The 24,218-nt window shown below is 37.4% G+C and overlaps 1 protein-coding gene across 14 annotated transcripts in view; it reads right to left on the bottom strand.

The window, feature by feature from the left end:
• IQSEC1 (IQ motif and Sec7 domain ArfGEF 1) overlaps positions 1–24,218 on the bottom strand; it is a 403,878-nt gene that overhangs the window by 191,625 nt on the left and 188,035 nt on the right. For 9 of the 14 annotated variants that reach the window (XM_060765981.2, XM_060765975.2, XM_060765979.2 and 6 more), the window contains one exon: positions 16,490–16,534. The exons of 4 other annotated variants lie outside the window; for them this stretch is intronic. In XM_060765981.2, the coding sequence (XP_060621964.2) occupies positions 16,490–16,534 (45 nt within the window). Of the gene's footprint in view, positions 1–4,510; positions 4,634–16,489; positions 16,535–24,218 lie in introns of those variants that run through there. One more of the 14 variants, XM_060765985.2, reaches the window with a different exon arrangement.

Genomic DNA, 24,218 nt, shown 5'->3' with positions numbered 1-24,218 from the left:
TGTTTTAGAATTACCACCAACTGACCTAATTAAAGACAGCTAATCTTGTAACACTATAATCAGTCATTGACACCAAATGCAAAGCAAAAACAAAAACAGATGACTGTGACACATATGATCTATAACATCTGCGTCTTCCTTTCAAACTGCATCTAAATCAACTCTAAGTACCTCCATTGTTCAAATACAGTGAAGGTAGACAAGGTACATAAGAAAAGCAACACAAGTCTTACAGTTCTATGCAACATAAGTTACTAGACTTTCTATGTGATCAAATAACCTGTTTGGACAATTTTTGTTGTTTCCTCAACCATGCTTTATGAAGTTGTGAACAAGTATGGGGCGAGGGAAAGCCATAATCTTGGCTGGAGATGTGAAGAAATCTTACAGTTGCCATCTTTGCATAGCAAGGGACAGGAACCTTTTAAAGATCTCCCCTGGCATCCCTTGTGAGAGCTCATGTCCAGCATGAAATCTCAAGGTTTTGGTAATTTGCACAAAATATACTGTGCTCAAAATGTCACTTTTCTTCAAAACTGCTGTATTTTTTTCTTGTCTGAGGCTATTAACACACCCAGGAGTACAATCAGATAGGCTAAGGGATTACAAGGACACAAACTATCCACTACTACAGCTATTACTACCAGCCAGCTATTATCACAATTTCTGATACGGTGGATTTCACATAAATGTAAACAAACCATTTGTGAAAATGCACCAAAATTTCTCCAAGACTACAGTCTTCTAGGCCATTATCTCACAGTGATTTGAGTTGACCTTTCCTCTTGTTTACCACACAAGGAAAAATTAAGTTATAATTTCACCTCCAATCTTGGTTTATTTTCTGGTCTATTAACCTACATTAAGCCAAAATTCTCCAGTGACACAATGTCAGATTCTTTGTGCCAAAGTGAACACAAAATGGAAAGATGGAGGACATTCAATACTCAGTTTGTTAAACCAACCAACTCAGGCCTTTGTGTTAGCATTACTAATTTTTGCAAAAGATATGAATAGTCTTTTATTTATAGAATACAGGCTATGAAGTACATGTCAATCTCAAAAAGTCTTCATGACAGAGTGAATGTTGCAGCCACCATGCTGAGAGAAAAAAAAACTTTCTTTGTATTGTGAGAAATCCATGTGGCAATGACAATATGGCAGAATGCTTGCTATAGGGATTATTACAGTATAATTACATCACGAACCTCCACACTTCTGTGCCATATTCTTTTTTTTACACGACAGCAGCAATTTCAATATTTATTAAGGCTGTATTATAGATGGAGGAGTACAATTTGAGATGGAAAGGGAATTTCAACCAAATTGGGTTGCTGTGAGTTTTCCGGGCTGTATGGCTCACAGCAACCCAGTGATTTCAACCATGAAAGCCTTCGACAACACAGTCAACCAAATTCTTAGGCAAAGTCTAATGTCACCTTCAAACTTCAAAGAAGCCCATGTCCTTGAATGAACATTGAATGAACATTTTCCATTTGTGATAATTTATTTTTATCACATTTTGCTTTATTTTTATTTTTATTTTTAATACAGTAACATTTATCACTTGAATTAGCTGTATAATGCACAATATAAAAGCTGCTAAAAATAAAAAATTAAAACAAAAATTACCGAGTCACCTTTCACATAACCTGATTTCCCCCCCATTTTTTATTAGACTGAATTGCAGAGCCATGTGACATTGCTATAGCAATGTCACATGGCTCTGCAATTTAGTCTCATAGATTAAATAACCATATATACTATCAAATGGATAAAAATATTAAGTGACATTTTTTTCGGCTACAATATGCCAACGAAAGAGATATTTTCAAGCTGGCTTTGGACATATTCTGGGAGAAAAGCAGCACAGAAATGCAATAAATAAATAAATCATATTATACCTGCTACCTTATCACATTGGGGCTTTTTGCCCCTTTGCAGCACTTTGGAGACGGTTCCTGCTGAGTGCCATCACATGACGCTTGGCAGGCCACACCCCATTTACCCTCCAATTGTTGAGGAAGTGTTACAGAAAGGTAAGTATGTTTTGGGTAGTTTCGACAGAGCCCTTTCCTCCGTCTGTTGGGGCCAATGCACCATGTGATGGAAGAATGAAGGAGGGCACACATCACCACAAGGCATCCTGTGCGCCTGCTGTTTCACCAGCAATTGCCACTGAAACAGTACAGTGGTAGGGATTGTGTGAAGAGGTCCTTAATGCCTATCCCAAGAGCATGTGGCCTGGGATGAAGAGAAGCAAGCTCAATGTCTATGATCATGTTTGCCAGTCTCATTTATGTCAGCTTGCTCTGGGTTTTGTTTCTCTTTTTGGAATACATCAACAAAGCAGAGGTTATTGAAGGAATCCCCACTTTATCCTCACAAAGCCCTTCAAAGTAGGTCAGTATATGAGAGAGATATTGACCTAAAATCAGCTATTGAGTTTCATGTTTCAATCAGTAACAGAATGTTTACCTCACAGTTCCTAATCCAACAATCCAACCACTGCTCACACCAAGCTTTCTCAAATTCTTTCCCATTGAAGTTAGATTCAAGGTGTGGATTCATGACACTGGAAAGAACATCATGAGAACTGTCATGTTCATCTTCTGTTACTTTTTTGTGGGTTGTAAATTCAATTTATCTTGAGAACCTCTGTAGCATTTTTTTTCTTTTTCAAACTTTTAGTATGTCAAATTAGCAAAGTCTTAGGACCTCGTTACACAGCTGGTGGCAGCCAGTGGCAGCGCTCCTCTTCAAAGCGAGGCATAGCGCCCTCATCTTGCTTCACATGGAGGGATATGAGGAATGTGCGTAATGAGTGTGGCTTCCCCTCATGGAGCTGGCATGGATCTGGTAACATGGGAAGCCCATGCCTCGCCCTGAAGAGGAGCGTCCGCAGCGGTGGCTATGTGACAAGGTCCCTAATGTCACTGTCAAATACCTTTAAACAACAGCATGCAAATCAACTGCTACCCAAATTTCTATTCTAGGGCATGTGATATTCTATCAATACTCTTTCTTGCTCTTACATATACATGCCCTCTCGCTACCCTCAATATCTTTAATATTCAGGCACATTCCACAAAATATTCAAATCAGAATTTAGAAACTATAATGAAAATGTGAAAATGCCTAGGTCTAAAAACTTGACAAGGTATTTTAAAACTCATTGTGCATTCTGTGTCATTTAACCTTCACACAACTTTCTTGCACACTGTTTTAAATATTTTACAAAGAGTTTAAAGTCTATTTATTTATTGCATATACACTCCTCATTTTGTATGTAAATCCGGCTTCTTTCAATTGCAGAGTAAATTCTAAACACAAGAGGATTGAATAAGAAAATCTTTTATGTGCAGAACATGAGGAAATTGTTTAAAATTCATCCTAGTTCATATGAGATGATGCTAATTAGGCAGGTGTTATCCAGGAAAGAGAAAAATTATCTTTCAGTTAAGCTGTTTCTACCATAAAGGGGGGTACCTAAAAAATTGATGCGGAAACGTATCTAGCTGACACAGTAAATAAAAGAGTGAGGCACATATCCTAATTAAAAGTGATGTCAAACCTTCTGCACCACAGTGTGGCAATGTTTGGAAACCTCACTTCAAAAGGCATTCAAATACTTTTTCTCACTCTGCTACAATCAAAGGGACATAAGACTCAGAGCTATTTCTGTCTACTCAAAGATGATCATTAAAATAGCATAATTCACAGAAAATGCCTGGAAGAGGACTATCCCTCGACAATAAATAAAACTACAGTTAGAATTCCTACAAAGCTCTCTATGTAAGGGAAAAACACAGCACTTTCAATGGAAGGCAGGATTTTGTGGAAAAGTAAAACAGCTTTTGAGTATTGATGAGAATATTGAACTATGTTTTTTATTATGAAAACGTTGCAAATAGTAAGATCTCTGCAGATTAGGTGAAAGAGCAGGGAAAGTGCATTATACATGTCATATTAAATTACTTATTTAACAAGAACAATGTACCCTACACCCAATTCTATTACTTTTAACTTTCCCTCACCATTTATCATTTCAGCTTTCTGTCAGGGTTGCTGCTGTGTGCAATTGATTCAGCACCATATGAAACAAACAGTTTTATTAAAACTTTGTACTTGTAGCAATAATATAGAAGAATTGAAGGCATAAATATCCATTGCACAGCAGTATATCCATGCATCATGTAGTTTTTTTTTGCAGAAATGCTGATACACATGTTACCTATGAGATAGATTATTTCTGTTTATTTTCACTTAAAATAAATTGTATCAACAACACAGCATCAACTATATTCAGGCAAAGAAATAGCAGCGATTACTCTGGTTAAAAGAAAGAAAAAAAGCCCGAGAAACAGCTTTCCAACCTTTGCAATAAATCTGCCTTCATGTCCCCACCACACCCCTTTCCTCTCCATGCAAATGTGCCTTACAGCGAGTGAATGCTGCAGCCAGCAACCTCTCAGTTTTGAGAAACATTTTACATTTAATCTGTCCTTACCTTTTATAGAAACCATGCAGAGGCTGGAGACACAGAAACTGCCAATAATCCAAGCAGAAGGCCTTTAACTTCAGCATTTTAAAACAGTTCAATTTGCAGCAAGTAGAGCCTTGTTCGCAATCTTTAACAGAATATCCTACTTTTTACAGCAGGAAAAAAGGAATACCAAATAGTATTACATGCGGCACCCCTCCCCTTTTCTAAGCAGGCAGCAGTGTGTTTTCTTGTTGCTACCAATGTATGCAAGCTCTTTATCCACATGGCACGGCACCTGCATAGCTACAGTGCACTAATTTAATACAAAGAGGCAGTGGCACAAAGGCTACAAATTCATTTACTACGGGAGCCCCTTTCTCTTGGCTTCAGCTAATCTTCTCAGAGTCCACAACACATAACCCGTGAGGGTTATTTGTGTACACACCCATAAAAAAAAGAGAATAAAAATATTGCCCTTTCAGGTCATCCCAGAATCTATCTGACAACAATAATAATTAGGATATATTCCAGTCGGGGTTCTTCCAGCTCCCACCCTTGGAATCCACTCCTATTATGTTCACAAATCATCAGGAAAATTATAAGCCAAATATTCCAGTCAGCTGAGTCCAAAAAGCTCTAGGACCCCAGAAGACTTAAGATGTGTCATATGGAAACGCCTCAGTTCTGCAACTCAGCTGAATTCAACTTTCTTTTCCTTTTCTTTTAAAGGCAGCAGCTCCTCTGGTGTGAATCACATCTGCTCCATTGTCTGCCAGCACCTATGAGAAATGCCTCATGGCTGGGAGTGGAAGGAGGTGGGGAGTGACAAGCCTAAGTGTGTGTGTGTGGACCCTTCCCACTCAGAAAATAAATTACGGTTATCTTAATCCCAGCACACTTTGCCAGTGAGGTCTCTGTGAAGGGGGGAAAACCCACTAATCGTTTGAACCACATGGTGCACAGTGGGGCATGCTCCCAGCCATAAAAGCCAGCGGGAGAAAACCTCCCCCAGATAGGTTTGATGCTGGTCGCTATGGCAACAAGAACACATTGATAAAATCTAAAATGGAGGCCCGATGGCAGCCTCTCATTGGCTTACTGGGATATAATGCATTTGTAACAAGCCATGCCCAGGCACTCTCCTCAGAAGAGGATGGATTTTTTTTTCCTGAGCCAGGCTAATTAACAGCAGTGCAAAACAGCAGCTAGTCCTCATTTAGTTACAGTGGAAACGCAAACCATTTTTTATTCTGAAGGGACCGCAGAAAGCAATTAGCCAAGAGATGCTTTGGAGAAAAAGGAAGTTTAAAATTAGAAGCATTTTCTATTTAAATCCTTTGGGTGAAACAAGGAATGATAAAAGCAGCTTTCATTTATGGTCCTTTGAAACCTCAAGCCATTTGGGCCTCTTTATCTTTTAAAAGGGAGGCTACAGCATAATTCTGCATTTTAAAAAAAGAATTAAGTTCAGCAGTAACTTCCTTCCCACATATTCCCACTGGTTAGAAGTGAATATTCAAAGGGGGAAGGAGAGAATCCAAGTTACACTCAACTTATGTTTGGAGGGTCTAAAACTAAAGGCTTAAAATTGGTAATGAGTGAATATTAAAGGACTATTTGTGTGTATGTGTGCAGACAGTGCTAGAGATACAAGCACTGGCTGGCATCAAGTGGCTCAAATCCAAATTTATTTGAGTATGTGTGAAATGACCAGAGACTAATGAAGAGTTTTTGTGGAGATCAAAATATGGTCCTTACAAGATTTAAGGGACTCATGATAAAATACCTTATATATGTGTGGATATGTTGACTTCATATGGAAACTGGGAATACCCTTGTTAAAATTGGTTACCACATTCTCTTTGCAGAAAAGCTTATGCAAAAAAAAAAAAAAAAAAAAAGCTTACTCCATGCCACCTCAATCACCCAAAATGGCTTCCACATTGCTGCAGAACTTATATCCCCATAGTGTTGGGGAAAGAGGTAGTGTGGATCAGAAGCACCCATTACAACAGGAAGAAGGCTATGTCAGTGGAAGCTGTCACCAAAATATTGCACAGGTTGCAACCCACAAAGCTTGCCCACAATTTGGATTGTAAACCAATTAAAACCAAAGGGACTTTGGTTAAGATCAGTTCCCACGACAAATCTCTTCAGATTGCCTGAGAGTATGAGCATCGCTAAGGAACCTGACCTTGATCTCAGCATCTGCTCTGCAATCTGAACTCCATCAACTCAAAGGGCAGTGGTGGCCATCTCCTTTGACTCCAGGTTGCATGGATAGAAACCACAGGACTCAAGGTTTGCCTTTGACAAGGGCATCAGTCTAACATTTTCTGATCCATCCTCACACAGGTGAACTTCAAAGGCTGGAAACTAGCAAAGCAGGTTTTCTGATCATTATTCTTTTCACTGCTGTAATTGGCTTTGTTTGTGTATGAATTACCAAACAGTTCAATTCAAGACTGGATTTCGTTTATCATGCGTATTCACACTCCCTCCGTGGCCTGCAATCCTTTGAAGTGGCTACCTGTTCAGGAACTGGCAACAGATGATAAGAAGCTTGCAGAAAGAAAACTAAAAAAGCATCCTAAAAGCCCACATTATCTCCCCCCCCCCCCGACATTGCTTTGACTCTAAAACAAAAATAAAATAAGTCACAACAAGGGATGGTCACAGAGGCAACAGGGCAACACAAACCAGTGCTCTTCGCCTTTCAAAAATAACTGCTGCAGCAGCAAAAGGATCAAGCAATGTAAGTCTGCTTTGCATGTTCCCAGTATGGTGATCTTTCATCCATGTATGATAACAGACATGGGCAAACTTAGGCCCTCCAGATGTTTTGGATTTCAACTTCCACAATTCCTAACAGCCTGTTCTATAGCATAACACTAGTTTCTTTCGGTGAACCATTACTGATCGAGAAAGTGAATATAAATTAATTTGTAGCTATATGTGACATTCATGTACTCGCGTGCCACACTGATTGGGTAAGTGAAAACAGAATCAAACAGAGACCTCCCATGCCCACAATGTCATGATATAACTAGAAGTAACTACATGTCTACATGTAGAATATAAGAGTATAAAGAGCATACTGGAATGGTATTCAACTGGAACAAATAGAGTTTCCATGGCTGATAACACAGCCTTGCAAGAATTCCTAATTGTGAGAACTCTTGACCATGTTCAACTGAATATGATACAGAAACAATCTTCAACTTTTCATGCTCAGCATATAAACCTTTTGGAATAAGGTTTATATCAGTATTTGTATCTAAAACTACCAGGTAAAATGAGGTACAGGACTCATGTTCCTTTAATGACCACACAAACAATACCTACTGAACTTCTACCAACTATTAAAGGGAGATGTGCCATGAGCCTTCATTTCACCTGGTAAGCCTACACATGAGGAAAGCCCACATCTCCCATTTTAATTCCCATTTCAATTCAAAAGCCCGTGAAAGAGTTGCATCTAGTTCTATCTTGATTCTTTGTTCTAATATAGGGGAGTAATTGTTGTTAACTGCTTTAAACCCATTACTGGCTTATGGAGACCTTAAGGCTGAATCTAAGAAAAACTGCATCCCAGCTCCACTGCATTGCAAGCCTGCACTGGTTTGGCCGCTTTACTACTACATGCAGCTGTATTAATACAAAATGAAATCAGTTTGGAAAGCTATTACGTAGCTACATAAAGTGCAGGAAGGTGTATTTGGCATGTACATGAGATTGCCATATCAGTTAATGTGATCACAGAGCCTCAGTAGCTGTGGGGTTTTTCTTCTGGATTCCTATCACACATGTACACATTTACTCAATTTAGAAGCCTTCTCTGTTTTCCTGTCATTCTTGATGTGTGTGTGTGTGTGTGTGTGTGTGTAATGCAAAACTGCAAATGTGTAGAACACCAAATCTATACCCCAAAAAGACAACACCAGTAATATAAACAAGGTAACTACCTCTTCTTTGGCAGGAACAATCAGGTGACCTAGGTGATCACCCACCAACCTTGTTCTATTCTCTCCTCAGCCCTTATTTCACCAAATTTGGGTGTCAAACTACATGTTTTTTTAAAAACATGGTTCCCAAAAGCCGCATAGTAAACTGAATTTCTTTAAATACATCACCATAAAGCACTTACACTTTGAAAAGAAGTGTTTTTACATCAGAACAAGAGAAATGTAGCATGTGTCAACAGGACTGAAATAGACAAAGGGATGCATTATATATCATGAATTGATTCATTCTGACACAGGATGTTTTTGGGCAAGATTTGTACAGAAAGTCTTTGCCTCTGCCTTCCTCTGAGGTTCAGAGAGTGTGACCTGCATGTAGGTTTCCATGGTGAGTGGGAATTTGAATCCTAGTCTAGATAGTCATAGTCCAATGCCCAAACATAGGAGTGCTATTTGTGTCTATAATTTGACCAATGGTGAATGGATTAACCAAAACAAAAAAAATTCTCAGGTAAGAAAACTTTAATTTACTGAGTTAAGAATCTTGGACTGCTCTTTCTTATAAAGAAAATAACATTTAGTAATATAATACAAACCGCACTGAACTACTTTGCATTTCACAAAAACCATTTGTTTGTTGTCTATACTCAAAGTGAGTCCTTATCTTCAGTGACTCATAATTATGATAATTCAGTGGTTATTATTAAAATAGGTAGTAGCACCAAGTAAGATCAACAAGTTGCTGTCAAGATGCACAGTGTCAGTGACACATACTGAGCTCTTATTTATCACACCAGCAGCTCTGAAGCAAAAGATAAGCAAATACTTTATTAAAAATATAGGAGCAATACTAAGAAGGAGCTAGTAAATACTTCATCCACTGCAGAGATAAAAGCACAAATGTGGAAGGCTAACTAATGTGGGAAATCTGCATGTATTTAAAAAGATTATGGGTAAAAATATAGAAACGTCCCTGTGGGTACTCTGCTGTATTTAATACAAAGACAGTGATCAGTCAAATTAAGAATCAGTCAATAATGAACTTGACTGTCATCAAGATGTCAAAATATGTCTGGTGGAATTTCACAGAAGAACCTCATCAATAAAGGCCTTATCACCTGGACTGCTGGAGTGCTATTTGTGCCTGTAATTTTACGGTGCATGGAAAAGCAGAAACCAAAAATTCTCTGGTAAAAAACCTTCACATCTAATTTAGGTTTTTGGAACAAAATTCTTAGCAGTGATGGATATTCTAGCAGCCAGATATATCCAGTATGTCACCTGCAATTTTGAGAAGCCATGTAGAAAGTTCTCTAAAGCCTTTTTGTACAAATTTATTTATTTATTTATTTACAGTATTTCTATACTGCTTTTCTCACCCCTAGGGCGACTCAAAGTGGTTTACACATAACTGACAAAACTTCAGTGCCATACATTGGACACTGATGTGATGCCAAAGACCTTAGCCTGTACTGAGGAACATTCCTGAACAGGATGCCCTGAAATCTATTCAACATAACTTCAAATTATCATGAAAAGAATGGGTATCAAACACAGAATATCTGCTCAAACCCAAACAGGTTGAAGTGGCTTGGCTTGAAATATACTGTGAGGAGTGCCATAGAAGAGCAGGCAAGTCCTTGAACCAGTTAAATTTATAGAAATTTTACTGACATACATAAATGTAGGCTCATCACTGAACCATCAGTTTGGTTCTGATCTCAGATCCTGAATAGATTTATTAAAATCTGACTAGTGGAATAAAACAACACTATTAAGCCTTGAAATGTTAGAATCTGACCAGTCTGTCCAATCAAGTGTAGTGTATTGACTCTTGTTGTCTTATTCCACTAGTCCGATTTTAATAAATCTATTCAGGATCTGAGATCAGAACTAAACTAATGGTTCTGTGATGAGCATACATTTATGTATGTCCATAAAATTTCTATAAATTTAACTGGTTCAAGGACTTGCCTGCTCTTCTACGGCATATATACGGTATATATATATACCAGGTCTGTCCAATCAAGTGTAGCATATTGACTCTTGTTGTCTTATTCCACTAGTCATATATATATATATATATATATATATATATATATATATATATGTATATGTATATGTGTATATATATGTGTGTATATATGTATATGTATGTATGTATATATATATATATATATATATATATATATATATATATATATATATATGACTAGTGGATATTCACCGACCAGTTACTGAGACAAGAACACAAGAGAATGAAAATAGTCACCACCTAAGGCATCTGTTGAACTGTTTACCCCAGAATCTGACAAGACAGTTATAAGAAAACTTTCTGACTGGCTTACTTCAAATTTACAGTAGCACGCTCATTGTAGTAGCAATCCATATCATTTTCTCTCATTATTACCATTAAATATTTTATATTTTAATGTTCTGCTTTGGTATTTGGAACTGAGAGTGGGAAAGTTAAAGTACAGACACCCCCCTTCAATTTAGTAGCTCTATCTAAACAAATCTAATTAACTATGTCATATGAGATTGTACACATCTATGCCATAGATTCTTTAGAATCCACAGAAATTATAGATTTAACAGCTACACACAGTATGCTTAGACTTTTGACATATATATCATGCACTACAACAAGGGTTGGCACATGTCAAAGACTTTAGAGCTAACCATTCTCCCTCACTGGAAAAACGGTTTTCATAATGCTTGCACATTCTATAAAGGAGGCTTTTTAAAACACAAGGAAGAAAAACAAAAAAATAAAAATAAAAATGAGGACACTCCTTCCCAAACAGTTTATTAGAGAAACAAAACATGGCACATCGTTTCCTCATGTTATTCTGTGTGCATCGTTTCCAAAATTTGGCCCATAGAGCACTGTTTTCTCCAGTGCAATGTTATTTAGATTTTGGAATAATTTGAGTGCATTTTGGAATAATTTGAGTGCATTTTTCATTTGTTGTAGTTAAATGTGACACATTATATTTTCCCCTTTCCAACTAAATTATTATTATTAAAGCTTTGGCAACTTCTGTATGTGAAGAGATTCATTAGCAATGTTTTGGGGCATAAATAACCAAGAAAATGAGTTGTCATCAGGGCTAAATTGTGGGGGTCTGCACTAAAGTTTAATATGAACACTTTCATCTCAGTAGTGAATCCTCTTCCCTGCTTGGCATCTGCTCTGGATTGCTTTATGCAAATTGTTCCTTAGACAACCATATAAAGGCAATTGCTAGCTGTATCTAAATGGAAACGAATTTATTACAAAGACATATTTATGGCATATTCATTTGTTCCACCCTTGTCTGGCTGTGGGCTATATTTTGTATTTATATTTATATCTATGAATGTGATGGAAACAAGAAGCAAATGTGAATGACTTAAATTGTTTTTGAGGAAAAAGAAGCAAGGGGGAAGGCTAATCACTAAACAAGCAGAAGACGTGATTCCCCCTCCCACTGCCCCCAGAGACCTTTTCCTTAACAACCTCACATCATTGGAACTTTCTTTCTAGTTAAGGCTAGTAATTTGTTAACAATTATTAGGGACTGGGGAGGGATTCAAAGTGGATTAGAAAAATTACGCTTATAAAGATAGTCTTTTGTTTTTCTTTCTTGCCATTTGTATAGGCAAGAGCTGCACATCTCTTTAGCTATGAAGGACAGATTCTGTCTTAACATTTTGCAAACTGAATCAGAAATATCCCTGGCACGACTCTATATGATGATGTAACACCACTTTTTGAACACTGTTGCAGATATGTATGCATGTGGGTGAGGTGGGGGTTCTACATACATGGTCCCACTTCATGTTCCTTCCATGGGAATTTATTTATTATTTATTTACCATATTTCTGACCTGCCTTTCTCAGCCCAAAGGCAACTCAAGGCGGCTTACAGCCCGGCAGCAATTTGATGCCATAACAATCTACATATACAATTAAAACATTTAAAACAAATATTATAAAATACATACAAAAACTATTAAAACTTATAGAAACCAATGTCTTCACTGTTGATCTCATTGTCCAGTAGCATTGTCTGAGCCATTCCATGTTTGAATCTTACATAGTTCTAATGTTCTGCGTCCACTCAAAAAGCCACCCTCCCACTCCAATGTGCACAAGGATTTTCATCATGTTTTCAAGTCCTCCCAAATGTGCTGTGAGGACTTTCATCATGGGACTTTGGATCTGGTCAACACACCATACTTTCTAGCAAGGAAAAAAATATTTTGCCATTTTATATTTTAGTGAAGGTGCATAGTGGTTAAAAAGCTACTCCTCCAAACACTTTGACAGCCCCTAATACTGAATATACTGTACCATGTTCAAAGAAAATGCTAATGGAGACTTTTGTGAATGGAAGGCAAAACAATGTCAACATACATGCTCTCCATCTTTCCCTGCTTTCCCTTGGAAAACAAACAAGTAAAGTGCATTGCATTTCATCTCACGATCAGCCTGAATATAAAAGCACACTCTTTCAAAAGGCATTTTCCTGCTACTTTCTTTGTCTCCAAATTCGGAGGCTTAAATAGCATGGTAACTTTTGGACATGGTGCAGCTTCTGAACTGTGATGTTCAGTGAGCCGCATTCAGCTGTTGTATATTCATTTATGGAATTCAGTGGCCGACAGCAAGTGAGAGCAGAGTACTCTGAGAGGCCATTAAGAAGAAGCTATGAATAGGCTGAAAAAGTATAGTACTTCTCCACTTAAAGAATGGTTGCCTTAGCAATCCGTGATGCAGAAGCAAGGCTTCTATAAGATACACTTCTGGTGAGATAATGCTCTGTAAATGAAATACAGCTTAAACTTACTTGATATTGGCTTACACACCAATGAAATATTATTGAAAAGGAATAATGAAGACAGGTAAAGTATCTTCACAGCTATTTGCATATAATGCAAATGTTGGATGTAGTTAAGCTTAAGATGGATATACATAAATATATTCATAGAATCATAGAATCAAAGAGTTGGAAGAGACCTCATGGGCCATCCAGTCCAACTCTCTGCCAAGAAGCAGGAATATTGCATTCAAATCACCCCTGACAGATGGCCATCCAGCCTCTGTTTAAAAGCTTCCAAAGAAGGAGCCTCCACCACACTCTGGGGCAGAGAGTTCTACTGCTGAACGGCTCTCACAGTCAGGAAGTTCTTCCTCTTGTTCGGATGGAATCTCCTCTCTTGTAGTTTGAAGCCATTGTTCCATGTCCTAGTTTCCAAGGAAGCAGAAAACAAGCTTGCTCCCTCCTCCCTGTGGCTTCCTTCATATAAAGACAGAGATACATGTTCTTTTTATTTCATTTGAAGACCAAGATTACATATTTAATCCATTAGCAAAAAAGAAATACAATCAAATTAGATAACAATGGACTTATAAAACCAGTGAAAATTACATAAGTGTTGAATTACAAAGTTCCCGTGATTCAGTGGGTCTACTCTGAACATAGTACAGTATAGTCAGTATTAGGAGCTGTCAAAGTGTTTGGAGAAGGAACTTTTAACCACTATGCACCTTCACTAAAATATAAAATGGCAATCTATTTTTTTCTTTGCTAGAAAGTATGGTGCGATGATCAGATTCATAGTTCCATGCTGAGTGACCTCATAGCACATTTAAAGCAAAGTATATGACATATATTCCATTAGCTCCCGAAAGATACAATGATTTTTCCTTTTGGGTGTATTGCTATAAAAACTTTCAAGACAACAGCACCTGGGTCATTCTTTAAGCAGATTCATACTGATGGTAAGGGTAGAACAATTATTTACTTTCTTTCTATGGGTTGGATCCAGACTCCCCATGAGAGGCATTCTGCTTTTGGGATGGTCCCATGGAAAACTGGAGGCAATGTGATTTTCACTGATTCCGCCTTCCCTTTGCACTCCCCAAAAAGTGTCTCCAGGCATTTTTTTAGGGAGGGAGGTGCTCCAAGAATGGCAATAACAAGATTGAAAAAAAAAATCTCCCACTGCCTCTTCAAGAATGAAACCTTTCTTGGATATCAGTTTCTGCCCTAAAGGAGTTCTGCTTGCATGAAAATGAATATTTGGATTCTCCCCTTCCTTCCTGTCTCCTATCAAACAACAATTACTGTGCCCCAGTTCAGACACATTTGAACACTGTCATGAGAGGACTGAACATTTCAGAATGGTGCTTGCATTGTTATTTTGCAGGAAAAAACACACAGGATCTTTGGGCTCGTTAACATATATTTTAAAGCTATTGTGCCATAGCCTTTTTAGAACTAAATCCTTCAACAGATACAACAGTATCAGTATATAACACACAGGCCATTTATTATTTCTGTGTCACATTTTCTTGACCTTCAAATCTGCTGTTTCTCTCTTGTTGCTATATATAGGATAGACAGATGCCATATTTATCTTGAGATGGCGTGTGTGCATGTGTGGCAGGAAGGATGTGAGTTATTACAGCTCTTTCTAAGCTTCACTAAAACCAGTCCAAAGTCTTCCCCCCCCCCCCTTTCCAATTCCACTATGAATGCAGCAATTTTTCATAAAGTGCTGGACTGAAAGATGAAGGGACAAATATTTGTGAAAGCTCTCCTAGATTTTGTATTAGCATTAACTTAATATTACCCTTTCACCAAGAACTGAAAGTCAATGTGTATCTCTAGCTGCATTTAAATCCCTGAAGCTTTTGTTGTGCAACATATACCAGACTGTATCATCACTGTGTGTCATGTTTTCCTCCAATTGCTGCCAACTATATTAGTTTACTGCATCATGTGCTCCAGTATGATACATTCACAGGGAAACCAGTCACCATTGGCAGAGATTAGAGCAAATGTTATTCTAATCTGAATAAATTTTTATGCAGATGGTTATTTTGTTTTGTCTACACTATCATCCCATACTCTGTCTTGCACTTTTGAGAATGGCACAAAACTGCTAGTAGTTCCAGTGACATTGTGGAAATAATGTTTAGTTCAGGACTGATATCCTGAGTGCAGTCGAACATAGAAGAAACAAGTATTTCAGTGGAAAAGCATGCCAATTACATTCATACAAATTCTAGTACTAGCATCAGATGCATTTTTGGTATACACAGACATTTTTTGTGTGACATATCTGTATTTCAAGCAGTGGCCAAGCCATGAATTACAGGGAATACACTTGAAATACATGATAAAGAGTATTTATTATTCTGATAATGAAAGAGACTGGTGTTAAGACTACACATTAGGTTCCAGATCAAAATCCTCCAGTAATTTTGCAGAAAAGTGAAAAAATGCGGCCATTTTTTTTCAGCTACTACGAGCATCTCATATTAATAGCTGGCAAAGAGAAAAGCTTGAAGGAAGTGGCTTAGAGCCAGCTAACCTCATGTGAAGCTTGGAAAAAAGAAAGTTTGGATCGAAAAAGCAGTGAGAATAGACAGAAATCAACTATCAGCATTTTCTGCTGCCTTCTTTTAATGTGGACATATGCTATGAAGTTACACTGTTGTCATTTAGTTGTTTTGATTCAAGACAGCTCAGATAATATTCTGCCTAAGAGCCAGTTCCTATTTTTTTACAACTAAGGTGTCAGTCAAAAAACACCAATTAATCATCCATTATTTAGGAGGTAATCTGTGAGAGCTATAGTGTCTATAAAGTGTTCATACACAACACATGTACCTGGCCTACTAACTTGGAATTTTTCAGGTAGGTCAATGGGAAACTGATGGTGATATATTTCCTGTTTTAATACTTAACCAATATTTCCCCCTGATATGAATTAATTACTGTTTAGGAGTTCAACACACAATATTAAAAATGGGGGCCAGGGGAGTTGGGAGGAAGGAAACATAGTTACAGCCATCTCATGTTTTATGTGGATGGTAATTGCGTTGCTGTCTCTTTACCTGTGTTTGACTTTGACTATTGAAAAATATGCCACAAGTTTTTGTTTGTTTTAGTAATAGCAAAATGAATTTGTATAATTAATTAGATCACAAATGTGTGGTACAAATCATTTTTTGATTTGTTAAAAAATGTGTAGCACATTGTACCTGAGTGGATCAGTTGAAAGGCTGCTTCTTGTTTCCAAGGAAGTCCTGAGATAGTTGCAAAAGAATAAAATTAACAATGTTAAACATTTGACAAGCTGGCAAAGAAAGACCCATATTAATTATATAACAAGTGATTTAATATTTTGGAAAATTAACATCTTTATACCAGAACAGAATAAATGATGTGATTTTAACATGGTCTTAAAATCTACAAGTTGGTTTTTTCAAGTAATGCAAATCTCAATGCCACAAAAAAAGCTTCTAACATGCCAAAGTAGTGCTTTGAGATATTAGTTCTATTGATCTATACGTTGCTACAAATTCAACGTGTAAACATTTATTCATTTCTAACTGAACCAACAGACACCAATTCTTATCACATTTAATAATGTACAAATATTGGTTGGGTGCTATATTATTGCAGTATAGTATGTAATATGCTTCAGAGATTCAGATGGCTCTGATACTTTGGTTCATGGCTTCAAGACATTTACAGTATCTATGTTTATCAATTGTTTTAAATACTATTTTACATATGCCACTGCAAATTGCATGATTTAACACATTTGTGGACATAGTGTGGTCACTCTGAAATGGTATCAACACTGTGTGTTCTTTAAATGTGTTTTTGTATGCAATGTTCAATTGATGTATTTGCAGCAAATATTGATGTATATAACAATTTCAGTCCACCAGAGGAAGGCCTGAGTAAGGCTGAAACTGGTTGTGGCCTGGGGATTCATGTTCAAGTTGACACAAGAGCAGATGGCGTTGATACCATTTCAGATTGACTTTACCAAACTCATACAATATTGTTTATGATTACTGTGAATTTGAAATGTATAATAAGTTTCAACATCACATTATTGGCTGAACTTATTTATTTTCCATTTTATATACAGGGTTAGTCAAATGTATAACTGGGCTATTTTGTTGTACTTACTAACTCAGGAAACCATTCATATTCCCCTTTTTATGGCCCATGAAGCCCCAGACCATCTCTCCAAAGTCTCTGGATGTCACAGATGTCTTTAAAAAGTAAAGACATTTGGGGGAAATTTTTGCCCTTAAACCATGCACACACCAAATGCATGAAAACCATGGCAGTCAAAGCAGAATAACAGTGCTTTAACAGTATAGTGCGATAAGGTCCTAAGTAGATAACTTACAGCGGGTATCATATCTATAAAATAGGGCAGGAAAAGATGGTATTCTGGAGTCTGTCATCTTAATTCTCCAGAGGAGAAAGGGTAGACCAGACATGGGCAAACTTTTTTGCCTTGGGGCAGGGAGTGGGCTGTTCACACACCGGCTGAGTGGGCGGGGCTACCAGGGGGCAGGGCAGGGCAGGGCCTGGGTCATCCTCAGGTTGTCTGCACAGCATAAGGATGGGGCTGCCTGCCCTATCCTTACGCCGGGAGGAAGGCGGGACATGTGGCAACTGCCCTGATCCTCCTCCCCTGATCCTCAGGCTGTCCTCTTGGCATAATGTCAGGAGAAAGGTGAGACAGATGGCAGCTGAAAGTGCTCTGGAGGGCTCTTAGCCACCATGTGCCTTCCTTGAGCAGTCCTCCTGACATAAGGATGAGGCATTTGTACTCTCCTTAGACTGGGAGCAGGGTGGGATATGCAGCGGTTGAGAGCACTCCAGGTGGCTCTCAGCTGCTATGGGCCACCATGTCCTTATACCAAGAAGACAGGGTAAATGAGGAGGGCCTGAGGTAATGCCTTGGGAACCACATCTGGCCCCTGGGCCTTAGTTTCCTCATGTCTGGGGTAAACCTAAGACAGGTATAACATGTCTCAAGTTTTGTGAGTATGTAAAGGGATCTCCACCACATAATTCCACCATAGTTGTATGTTGTTCTTAATATCCTGCTGTCATTCAGGTGCCCGCATAATCAATTCAAATTAAAATCCCTTTCCTTGTCATAACTGTGAAAGCATTCCACTCTAGTAAATCCCTTCTCTCCTTAGTAAACATGATAACAAAATGCTTTTTTTTTTACAAAGAAGAACAATTTCTAACCAGATATGTTCCTAAACTGAGAATTCAATAATATGACTAGCCTTTTCACTTGACACAAGTGGGTTACACTCCATGAGAGAGAGAAAAACCAACATACCTGCGTAAACCCCTTTTAATTTCCATTTATGGCAATAAAACACTATAGAAAATAATGTGGTTGAAGCCACTTTACAGGAAGGTACAATCAACACAAGGGATTAAAAACCAGATAAACCTTGCCCTCCTACGGCTCCACACAATAGGAAGCATCAAACGCCCTTTGAAGTAGCTGTTCATAGGCTTTGGATAATGCTTTCTTTGAGGACTGAAGTCCTGACAGGAGCCCCAGTTTTGTGCTCTGGCTGGCCTGCCACATCAAAAGACTTCACTTCCCACATGGAAGCCATGGCCGAGTCCACAACAGTGGTCAAATGGCACCCTGGCAGGAACATAAATAAAGAGAAGAAGAGGGAGGGGGATGCTGACAGATATGTCCTTATGTTTGGAATCATTGGTACTAAAATATGAAAAATTGAATATTATATTAACAATATGAATAAAAACATCATTGGCACTGAAAATACCCCTTTTGAAAGGAGCATTCATATTCAGTTCTCTTTTACCCCAGTCTCTCTCTTTCCTTAACAGGCAAGGAAGTGTTTCCCATTGAAACTGTTATATGGTACAATAGAGTACAATATACGAAGATCTTCTTATATATTACTTATTATTCCTTGCATGTCAGAAATATGTAAAATTATAACAGAGGTCATAAAACTGAGGAAATAATTCTTGACTTGGATAAACTGTCAGCATTTTCTTCTTTTTCTAAAAAAAATGCTGACATATTGTCTGGCTACATAGGCAATCTGGCTACAATCCTTATTAGTATTTACAGTCACAGTTGTGTAACTCTTCCATGAACAATAATCCCTGTGGATTTTTTTAACAGAGAGAAAGAGAAGAGACAGAGTACAATCTGAAATAACTGATCATATCAAAGGGAAAAGTGAACTGGGATCATTGTGATTTACACATAGGCATACATGTAAATGGTTCCTTTCATCTTTAATATTGCTGATATGAATAGGAGTGATGGCACAGAATAAAGGAAGAGGTGATTTTTTTTCTAAGAACATTTTATTACGTACGAGGTTTTCTAGGGGAACAGACAAGAAAAGATGCAAGAGAAAAATGTTGCTCACAGGAATAACTTTGATAGTTCTGTCAGCTCTTCTCAAAGGGATAACAGAACTGGGTGACCGAATTCTACCTTGTCTTCCATAATGCTCCAGGCTTGCCTTATTTGAAGAAGTCTGCTAGCTCAAATTATAATGTCAAGTACATTTAATCAATGTATGTATAAATCACTATAGTTGAAATGATCTAGCAAAGCAGTGTACAATATATTTTAAAGTTTTAATAAACTGTACTGAAAAATAACCACCATTTCTCTTATAAAATAACCCCATTTCTCTTATAAAAATATTTTATTCTTTGTCTGACAAACCTTTAGGCATTGTCATGTTGTGAAACTTCTTTGTTTTCTTTATCCCTTTGTTTTCTGTAATCCATACAATTCCTAAATTATTCTGGAGTGTCCTTCAATCCTACAGAGAAGGATTCAGCTCCAGCCTCAGTTGACTTTGGAGCATTGTCTACCCCCATCCCATTTAATTTTGACTGATGACATGTTTAAATGTATTTATCTTGCAACAATTTTGGGATGGTTTGTATATGGGATCCAAATCCAGGAGGAAGGTGTTGCTGGTTTGCATACCCACCAAAGTAGTTGGGAATGTGCTTATCAGATTGCGGGATTGTTGACAACAAAGTTCACACAAAGCTGAAGGGGGTAAAGCAGTCTGTCTTTTGTCACACATTCTGGTGGCATAAGAACCACACAGTGGTGACTACCCATGTGGAATCACATAACTCTCATTGCAGATGCTGCCCAGAAAGAAAGCTTTGCACAGCATATCAACAAAAGGTTGGGTTGATTGATACTGGTTCTGGACCAAATTGGACACTAAGTCTATGTCCACTTATAACCATTAGGAGGAAAGATCCACCTGGAATGCTATTGGTGTGAATAGTCTCCTATAAACGTCTATTAACTGTAATCAATCAATCACCACTTCTGTCTCCAAGAGAAGTTTCCCCTTTATGGCACCAACACCAAAGTACTACAGACAGTTACTTCAAAAGTTCCATGAAGATATTCCATTTGCAAATAGGTATTTTTAATATAATAGAAGTTCAAAATAACGATGGTAGTTGCGTCTTGCAATCTATTTCCTCCCCCAACACAGGTATAGCTAGGCATATTGTGAATGTAACATGCATGTGCAACCTCACTCCTTTTGCAATACAGTTTTATCATTTTTAGTTACTTTTATAGTCACAGAAAGTTTTTAAAGTGTGTACTTAGCTAACTTTTAGAAATGTAAATGCAAATAGTATGAAATTAATTTCTAAAAATTGCAGTCCTAACAGTGACTAATTACTTAAAAACCTTGGAACTATTATTCGTAAGTTTTAAAAGTAACTTCTTATTATAATGAATAACTTAGATTTTATTCTCGATGGTAATTTACAAGCAATGTTAGTAGTTAAAATGCACCATTAAATTAAAAGCAAAATGCTATGCGAGAGATACTACATTTTAAAACCAATCAGTACAGTTTGCCATTTTAACAATTTAGGTTGGTTTTACCATTGCTTTTCATTCATCATCTGGAAGCAGAATTAAAACAGTGGTTCCACAAGGCACAAAACATAGGCAAAGATTCTTTTGTAATTGTTGCCTAGGTTCCATTCAGCAAAAGCCTCCTCAAACGTTAATTAGACTGTTGCCATTGCAATGTTTACAGTATTTCTATACTGCTAACCCCTTACATTTTGTACAGAAGGCAGGGTCAATAATTTTGCAAATACTTTGACTGTTAATCAGGCATTTCATGTTTCCCACCAGAATGTCCTTTAATTTCATTAAAAATGCACACTGCTATTAAAAAAAGATTATGTGAATCCAGAAATAAAAACTCCCATGTTATATAATTCAGTAATATCGCTGCTGTTTAGAAGCAAATACAGGGCAAAAGCCATAAGAAAGAAGCTTTTAATTAAAACACAGAATTGCTCTACACTGAATAATTTGGTGCTTCAATTCTATTTTAAATTAAGCACACACATTAAGCACACAAATCATTCCATCGTTTTTCAGACAACAGGGAAAGACTGTAATAACAATCATACTACAGAATCCAAAATATGGAGAAAAACCGAATTAATTCAATTTTATTTCATCCATGCTTATAAGTTATACCAAAAGAGAGCTTTCAAGACAGCTTGAAGTCCTGAGCATTTTGTATAGTCTCTATTAAACTATAAACATTTAGAGGATGAAGAATCCAGATACTATGGTATGTTCCTTATATTTCAAGTGGGAAAGATTGTTTAACACATCCCACTATGACACAACATATATAATTTTAATACAGCTTTCAAATGGTTTCCCCTCCTCTCTTTTGTTTGCTTTCAGCACAGTCTAGTGGAAGTGAATAGTGATGAATTTTAAGGAGGTGTCTTACATGTGTCTTCCTGAAGCTCTTTGTTAAACTGACAATTGTAGGGGGTGAGCTAAATTTACTCGTAATTAAGTTTCATTTAACACATTCTTTGCATGGGGAGTGTCAGCTGGTTTACGAATATGGGTCTGTCTTGTCTTCATAATATCTGAACAACCATATTAGGACTATTTTGCTTCATTACTGTAATATTTAAACAGTCTTCCTCTCAATGGACTAATATTTTTGTACATAATAAAGGCACGATAATGAGACACCAAGCCATAGTTGATCGCTTCAGTCAGACCTTGGCTGTGTTGAATGACACAAAACATTTTTGTGGCCTCAGGGATTTGGAGAAAAGATACAAAAGAGCTTGTACACAAACACATTAAAAACAGCACACATTCTTCCTAAAGCCAGAGAATGAGAAGAGTAAGCTGTCTAAAAGAATCATACCCTGGCAGAGAAGCAAAATTTCTGTTTCCCATTTGTTTTCCCTCTGGGCACTATTTGGTTTTAGATTCTTAAAATTGTTTCTAGGGATAACATAAGTCAGGATGTACTGCCTTTCCTCTTGGGGAGGAAGGGATGCTGCATAATATAAGAAGGAAACATAGAGGCAGCCCAGTCGTTTTCTGCAGAATTGCCCCCAGAGGAGGAACGAGGCATATTGTTCAAGAGCAGCTATTATTTCCATGCGTTGAGGGTACAAATAGCAGTGAGAATTAGAAGCAAAGGAGAACACTTGCTTGACATGTACAGTAAGTCTAAATCCATAGATATTTGTATTAACCAGACCTGTGTGATTTAGGCTGCAATTCTAGTAGGCTAATTCTATGGAATCCAGTATTTCTTAATAAAAATGTAGAGTTACTCCTATTTTTAACATTGTATCTAATTTAAATATAATTGTGTTAAGATTTGTGTTAAGATTTGCAAACTGATATAACGTTAAGTCATGTCCTTATAACTCAGACACTGCAGCTGCTTTGCACAATGCACACTGTCAGGAGTATTTATAAAATGGCTGGCATATTCTTTCATATCTAGTGGGTGTGTCCAAACTATTAATAGATAGTTTTACAAGAAATATAAGAAATATTCTAATAGATTGAGATGCTTAGATATTTTTAAGACCACAAAAAACTCAGAATCTCATGTAAAAAAATCATAGTTACAAATGGGGGGGGGGGGGGGTTGAGACAACAGGAAGTGAGATAAATCTACCTCCAGGAAAGGAAATTCACTCCTGAAAGAGTTATGGAAAAAACTCCACTGGAGCTTTATAACTAATTCTTGTTTCCACAACCAGCCAATTTCTTCAAAAGTTGCCTTGAGTCCCTTTATGTGAGAATGATGGGGTAGAAGTAAATAAATAAATAAATAAATAAATAAATCCAATTATCACAGGGGCAGAAAGTCTATTGAAATCTTCTGAACAGGGCCACGGGCAGCAAAACAAACACCACTAGGGGTGCTAACCTTTCCCTATGCTATCTAAAGTGCATGTGTGTGTGTGTTTGTTTGTGGCTGGAGTTACTGGTTGCTCTTTCTGTATGCTATCAGAAACCCAGAAGCCCTTTGCCCTTTTTTCTTGCTATCCAATTGATAAGATGCCAGCTTATCAGGGAACCAGTGGGTTTAAGCCTCTACTACACCCAAACGCAAACCCCTAAACTCAAACTCCAAACTCAAACTACACCCAAACTCAAACTCAAACAGGATTCCTGGGTGTGTGATGACATTAAAAGCTCTGAATGATCCCATTGAAGGTCAAGGTTAAAGCGTCAATTCTTTCACCCACTGATTTGTATTTGTCCTTCCTTCCCTTAAATGGTTTGCTCCACTGTTTTTCCATTCACTACTAGCCCTGACCACTTGGTATAGCCACTGGAGATTACACATCAGGGTCCTCTACCCCGACCCCCCCTTTTCTGGGTGTTAATATCTAATGTAGATATATCTTTGATATACTTCTCCAATGGACACACATTTAAATAAAACATTTTAAAACATTTTATACTGTCCCATATTCAAGATCTCAGTATGGTGTACAATGAAGCCTTCTAATAATAAAGAAAACATCTGTCATCCTAGGAGAAGGCAATTAAGTTGACAGTTTATGCATGTTCAGCACCTCAGTAATATT

Source organism: Anolis sagrei, chromosome 2 (assembly GCF_037176765.1).
Source record: "Anolis sagrei isolate rAnoSag1 chromosome 2, rAnoSag1.mat, whole genome shotgun sequence".
In the NCBI taxonomy this organism is placed as follows: domain Eukaryota; kingdom Metazoa; phylum Chordata; class Lepidosauria; order Squamata; family Dactyloidae; genus Anolis; species Anolis sagrei.
This window is presented reverse-complemented; position numbering and strand designations above follow the sequence as displayed.